We start from the raw sequence: 7,518 nt of genomic DNA on the forward strand, positions 1-7,518 counted from the left end.
GTATGGAGGTAGCTGAAGACCTAGAATAACATATAGGCTAATTTTTATCCCGGACTTCCCGCGCGATTGATAGGGTTTTCATGCAGACCAAGTCGCGGGCAGCCGCTAGTTGTCTATAAAAATATGTGCTGTTTCATGCTGAATAACACCAACGTTCCTCATGGCTTTGTATCATCAATATTGATGCATCAAAACGGCTATAGATATAATAGATAGTTGACGATTGAGCGGCAACACTAGAAATAAGCTGTCATATCTCAAGTCTCTTATTGTTTCCGAAGCAGTTTAAAAGATAATATGAATAATGACAAGGTCTTAAATCCATATAAATGAGTTAATAAATAATAGAATAAACGTAATTAAATACCTTATGCCAATTTTCACTTTTAATTTCGCTGCCATATACCTATGAATGTTTTTTATTAATTCAAAATACGATGGAACGACGAAAATTGAAAATTATTTAAATATGACTATGTCTACAGTGATTAAAAAAATATGGAACTACTGTTATTAATATCTCAGGCAGTTTCTTGCTTATTGATGCGATTATTTCACGAATTGTGTATTTTCTTAAACTTTATTATAAATGATCGATCAAAGGCGGTGCGGGTTCGTGCGGGCTGGGCGCGGCGTGCGGCGCGGCGAACGGCGCGGCGCCCGCCGGCGACATCTACGCGTGCGCCGCGCGCGAGCGGGGGCACTATGTGGCCTATGAACCTTTGGGGCACTATACACAGTAAGTTTTCAACAATTCATAACTTGCGTGGGGCCAAGTGTGTAACCCTGTGGAACACCAACATGAATATAAAATTTATAACTGTAAGGAAAAAGACAGAGGGCAATATGTGGCCTGTGAACCATTAGCACACTAAACACGGGAAGGTTTGACTATAATAATTTGTAAGAGGCCTAGAGAATAACCCTGAGGAACACCAATAGACATTTATTCTACGTATGGTGGAATAAATGTTTGACACATTTAACATTTGAATCCTTTAGAAATTATATTAAATATATAACTTATCCATCTCTTTTCCATGGACTAAAGGATAGGTTAACTTTAGGACTTGGGATTCTTCTTGTAGGCGATGGGCTAGCAACCCGTCACTATTTGAATTTCGATACCATCATTAAACCAAACAGCTGAACGTGACGTTTCAGTATTTTCAAGACTGTTCTCTGTCAAAGGATATACACGTGACTATATATGTATATATGTAGTTTTAGGGATATTTACAAATGCAAAAATAAAAAGTGTTCGCGAGATGTTAGTTATTGGAGAACATATATATAAGCATGAACCCCCGGTGCAGCCGCGAGTCGCTGAGTGGCGCGGCGGGCGGCGCGGGCGCGGCGCTGGGCGGCTCGCTGCCGGCGCACGCGCGCGCGCTGCACAGCTTCGCGCTCGACCCCGCCAGCGACCACAGCACGCCCGACCATTCCAGAGGTAACTATATAAACCTACATTATGAATGTTATTTTAAACCATTCTATGATTTCTTAAAAGACGAGACTTGGAGCTTATTATTTTCAATAGGTCTATTAACTTTGAGCGTTGGAGCCAACAACTGAATAAAAAAAATAAGAATTATGAAGGACCTAGTGTTGACCCTTGGGGACCACCCAGATTATCTACAAATCCTTACAAGAAACTTTACCTAGTCAAATAATCATACTATCTAAAACCGACAAATCATGATCACACAAATTGAAATTTGAAGATTAATACATTTTTTTGGAGTACGCGTAAAAAATTCTACGATCTACATGATCAAAGGCTTTATAAAAATCATGATCCATTTAATCTCATAATATTTATTGAATTGTCAAGCAGGCAGCGTGCGGGAGACGTCTCCTTACAAGAAGAGCGCAAGTTCATCCCCGGGACATATACCTAACAGATTGCAACTTGGTAAGTTTTATAATTCGCTTGCACGAAGAAAGTTATGAATGTGGATGAAGCAATAGATGTATGCAGGCATCGTGACAAGATGAAAGATGAAGTGACCAAGCAGGTGATGTAGAAAGAGTCGATGTGAGGTGTTTTGCACCTTGAAGACTTAATGAAGATTTTAATAAATAGAGCGCCGATGGTCTAATCTGCAAGGTGCCTGTCCAAGTATAATGTTTCGTTGTAAGTTTATACTCTTTTGATTTTTGGCATTGTTCGGTTGCTATGGATTTTATCTTTGTTATTAGTTTTCAAGATGGAGAAATAAAATTTTCTTTTTTAGTTCGCCTAGGACACGGTATTTTTACTTAATTGAACCCTTATTGAACAGTGCCCAATTAAAATGGTTAAGTAAGTAATGCCCATGGAGGCACAGGTCTGCCCTGGTATAACTAAAATGCCGTTATCTGCCAAATCCTTGTTTTAAGTAAAACGTCAAAACTGCGGTAAAAATTTAAACTGATGCCATTCATCAATGAGAACGCCTATTTATGATTTAAAAGTACCAAAAAGTCGTATATACAGATCGAAAGAGATTTTTTTTTTCTTATTTTACTGGTAAAAAAGGTGTATATCCTGATGTCAGATAACGGCATTTTAGTTATACCACGGCAGAGGTTCAAATCCTACAATGAAGAACGTGGCCTTTCAGTCTTTTTAAGACTGTTGGTCTAGCAAGGCATATAGACGTGATGATACGTATGTATGTATGTTTACCCAGGAGCTGGCGTGCCGCACTGCGCCGAAGAATTAGAACCCCTTACACCGTCCCGGTCCACGGAGAGGCTGCATCGTGAAATGCAGAACCTCGAGGGTCTGATGAAGGACTTGTCTGCCATCACGCAACAACAGTTCCACTGCTAGTGCACCCAAAACCCATGGATTTTTAACAAAAACCCATGGACTAAAGACCGCGACCCTTGGACGAGCTTCGACCCGTGCACGTCTTATTTCAACGCGTCTAGTTTCGATTTCAACCCGTGGGGCTGTGATGAGACGATCGACTTTTAGGGGGTTGATTTGGATTTGTAGAATTGGACGTTTTAACATAGATTTACTTGAAGAGAGTAAAATGAGAAGGCTTTAAAATTAATTGTTCGTTCGGCAAAATGACATGTAGCATTTTTATACGACACACGATAAGATTTTAAATACAATGATAAATAAATTAAAAATGTCCCTAAAAGTAATGGTGATCGTTATAAAAATAAGACAATTTGCTAAAATAATATTTTTACATGACATTTTGCGAATGAAACATTATAAAAACCAACGAAACTGAAATAAAAGTAATCCTTAAAATTTTTCTACAAAATAAAATCTAAGCTCAAATCTAGAAAGACTGGTAGGTATTTCTAGAGGAATAAATTCTAGATAATTCTTCTTTTAGATAAAGAAAAATCTTTTACTAAACTTAAGTGTCATTTTTGGCAATTATAAAAAAGACTTGATAACATGATCTCAGGATTTGAATGAAAACCTCGACCTGGTGAAAATTTAATGTTATTATTTTATATTTCTGAAAGACTAATGACATTTAAAAAAACATAGATGCTTTATGATATGAATCTGTAGAAATAATAGTTAAAATCTTAAAATGTCTAGATATTATTATATTAAACATTGCATATAGATACAAAAAAGGCATTTTAGTTTTATCTTTTACTAACAAATGGCAATTACAAGGAGATTTAAAATCAAACATTTCAGAAATATAAAGTAATGACTTAGAAATATAAATTTAAAGAGGTGGTACCCTAAAATTCCAATTACGACTTAGGTAATTTAAGAAAAAATAAAATCACAATTAGTGTTTTTTTTAGTACTTTTTATCGATTAGATAAATGTTTATATTCTAAACTCTTTTTGTATTATACTATTATTGTATTTAATGTAAAGCTAGTCATGTAATAAGCGTAATTAAGTCACCCATAAAATGTATACTTTTGAAACGGAGAAAATTATAAATTGATTATAGTCCGTTTAATTTAACGTGTATTCGTTAAATTGGCTACCTTGACAGCGAATAGTCTAAAATCTACATTATTGTAATAATTTTAAGATTGATATGACATTGTATATTTTCAAGTTATATAACTTCATAATTTTTCAATATCTTTTGTCGGAAATACATTTTTCGACGAAGATTTATCGCACGAATGTAAATAATTTGTAACTTAAATTACTTATTATTAATAGTTGATAGGCACATCGATTGGAGAAATTAAACTATTTTTGAGAATGAAAATGGCTGACACCAACATTAACTTGCAGCATTTAAATAAAATATAAATTAAGGATTAGTAAAGTTATGTTAAATAAGCAAAAATGTCGCAACTTGATCAACTTTTAAATTCCAAAAGTCAAATTTCGAAATTTTTTTAAATTATTATGTGAAATTTAAAACATCACTTAATAATTATCATATCTTTTGGTTTCACAACATTGGTTGACGTCAGATAAATAATTTAAAACTGAGTTTACGCTGCTTTCAAAGCGTCAGTGCAGAAGAAGCGGTAACAAACTGCACTGCAGCATGATCTTCAATAACGTCAACTCAAAACACCGAGTAGCAAATGGTGTGATTCATTAAAAACTTTATGGACAAAACATCATATGCAGTTATGAATCTAAGAAAAACTTATAAACGCAAAAAAAAAGTAATAAATTCTTCAATCGATTTTCTTTAGTATTTCAGTCCTCGCGTTTCGACGTTATCCAGTGTAAATACGCCCTTATTTTACGTAATCCTTATAAATTAATTAGTCTTAAGTAATTTTGTATTTATATTATTAAAATAACACAAACTTCGGTCACATAATGTAATCTATTGTATATTTAAAACAAGATCATTTGTAATTTTTTTTATCATTTTTTTAATATTATTTAATTTTTAATTCACGGGTGCTATTCGCATCTTCTCTCCGTATTTTTTATACACAATTATCTGTATATTATATATGTCTAGGATAACGGAATATTTAGTTCATTACATAGTTTATTATACAGGGTTAACAAATGCAAACATTTATCTACTAACTAGCTTAGACCATCACAACTTATCTATGGTGCAACCTTTGAAATCGCAAAAAAAATCAGCTGTTCTATTCATTTTGCCGCGGTAGGTAATTAGGTGGTACTAGTCCTTCGTCTCGAACTTATGACTTGGTGAAAACAATTTGTACAACATTGTAAATATCTCAGAAACCATTTAACCTATTTTGTTGTACCCGCAGATTTAAAAAATTCTATTGTCATATTCTACATTTGTAAAATTCAGACCAGCGGTTCGAAAGTTATTGCGTTACAAGCATACAATACATACATACAAAAACTGTATTTTCGCCCCAAGTTGATTGGTAGAAACTCGCCTGAAATTGTTAAAAGAATAGAATAGATTTATTTTCAAATTTGGATACAAGGTACCACTTATTGACGTCACATCACTTAAATCTAATTATAACTATTACCGCTTCCAAAGCGCATGTGTAGAAGAAGCGGCGAAACAAACTATACTGCAGCATTTTCAACGGACGTTAATTTACAAATATGGATCTCTTAAATCTAAATTGTGGACGAATACACATTGTTTACATTAAAAAACATGAATGAATGTAGAACTACTCGTAACTAGAATAACTAAACCATAAACATCTGATATTTTTCGCGATTTCGGTGTTTTAAATGTTGTTCATTCTGGTGATCTGAACAAGAAGGTAAAAGGTTTTTCGTTTGGTGTCAGTAACCCTGTATAATAACATTTCTGTGACCACATTTTTACCAAGGAATTGTGCACGAATTGTTAAGATTGACTTCCATTATGGTACTTCCGTATTTTTTATTTATTTATATATTGAATTGATTAGGATAATAGGAAATGTGAACAAAATATTAATTTAACACACAATTCTTCTTTTTTTGTAATATTATTTTTTTTTATATAATATCACACAAAATATATGTACAGAAAAAGTGTATTTATTCGGATACTGTCTAAATAAGTTATATTTTTTTAATTCTAATCAGTTTTATATTGTATGTATGAAACTGCCATTCAATATTTTTCAAATGTATTTGTTTAATTCATTATGAATATTTTAACTATTTGCTCAAAGTAACTGTCTCGATGGAATGTTTTTAAATCAGAAAAAAGTGAGTTGATTATCAGAAATGTTTCAGCGAAGTATAATGTGTTGGACGTTAATTTTGAGTTTGCGCGGGCATTTCGCGATGAACATAACATACTTGGCTACGTCAAAAAGATTTTTGAAATCATGGTTTTTTTCATCATTGTAATTAGAAGCCCGCATTTTTAAACAAATCAGTTAATAAAGTAATTATTGAAATTAGAAAAAAAAATGATAAAGATATGGATAAAACCTAATTAAGATATGTGAAGGAAAAAAGATATTGTGTAATTTTTTTGTCCGATTCTTACAAAATGGAATGTGTATCTGATGATGATTTGGAAAACATGCGCTGTTTTGTCTATGGAAATATCGAATGGTGGCAGTTGCATCATTTAGTATTAACATGTTTAGTTATAAGCGAAACTATTAGACTGATTTAATGATTTTTATAGTATTTTATTTGGTTCTCAGTTAGTGAATGCCCATAGATTTATTAAAAAAAAATATTCTGCGGAAAGGCCGTACGCCTACTGAAAACATTTGAATTCGTATTAAATTATATAAAAAAAAGATTTTTTTTTCTTAGCCAGTATTATTTTTTAATTTGATTGAATGGAATTGAATTTTGTTTAAGTAAACTATATTTTTCATAATACCGTGTTAAAAAGTAAAAATGCAATGAAAATTTTTGTTTAAAAGTGGAGTCGTTCATTCACAAGAAAATATGCGTAAAAATTATTAATTGTATATGTATGTAATTTGGCAACACTGGTAAAATGTGCCCTCAACTTGCAAGACTGTTTGTTTGTTTATTATATTTTTTTTTATTATTATTAATTCGTCTGTATGTTTTTGTAACTAGGTCTTGTACAAATTAAGCGAGATGCCATACTCTGTAATAAACTTGTATTATTTATTGATTTTTGTGTTTTATTTTTAGATTTTCTAATCACACAATACTTGCATATAATCACTTCTTTATCCTTTACAAGGTAGACAGAGCCAAGTCTTGAAGACTAAAACGCTTTGCTCAGTTATAAGGCCAATGATTCAAATAAATATAATAAATAAACAGGTTGCTAACCCATCGTCTAAAAGAAGAATCCAAAGTTCCCTTGACTATTACAAAATGCACTACTCACTTACATTTCAACAAGGGGACCTGGTGACCCAAGATACAGGTTCCGGCCTAGTTTGAGTCTCCAGGACTCGCAATAAGTGTTTGTAATTGTTTTCTCTTTTTTCCTATTAATGTGTTATCTATTGTGTAACTTGTGGAGTTAAATAAAATATTTTTGAATTTGAAAACAAAGACTATTCCTCAATAGTCTGTTCTGACACTATGTAATGAATATACAGGGTATTTTTTTTCGTAGAGGAACTTGTTATATATATATATATATATGTTTGTACTATGAAACTGTTAGCATGATA

The 7,518-nt window shown here is 32.5% G+C and overlaps 1 protein-coding gene across 1 annotated transcript in view; it reads left to right on the top strand.

Annotated features, from left to right (window-relative positions):
• Positions 1-7,004, top strand: part of LOC106138887 (neogenin) — a 106,401-nt gene extending 99,397 nt beyond the window's left edge. Inside the window, exons 30-33 of the mRNA XM_060952768.1 lie at positions 604-739; positions 1,317-1,450; positions 1,838-1,915; positions 2,676-7,004. Of these exons, the coding sequence (XP_060808751.1) occupies positions 604-739; positions 1,317-1,450; positions 1,838-1,915; positions 2,676-2,818 (491 nt within the window). The 3' untranslated portion in view covers positions 2,819-7,004. The remainder of the gene's footprint in view (positions 1-603; positions 740-1,316; positions 1,451-1,837; positions 1,916-2,675) is intronic.
• The last annotated feature ends 514 nt before the right edge of the window (positions 7,005-7,518 follow it).

This window comes from Amyelois transitella, chromosome 29 (assembly GCF_032362555.1).
Source record: "Amyelois transitella isolate CPQ chromosome 29, ilAmyTran1.1, whole genome shotgun sequence".
NCBI classification, from domain to species: Eukaryota; Metazoa; Arthropoda; class Insecta; order Lepidoptera; family Pyralidae; genus Amyelois; species Amyelois transitella.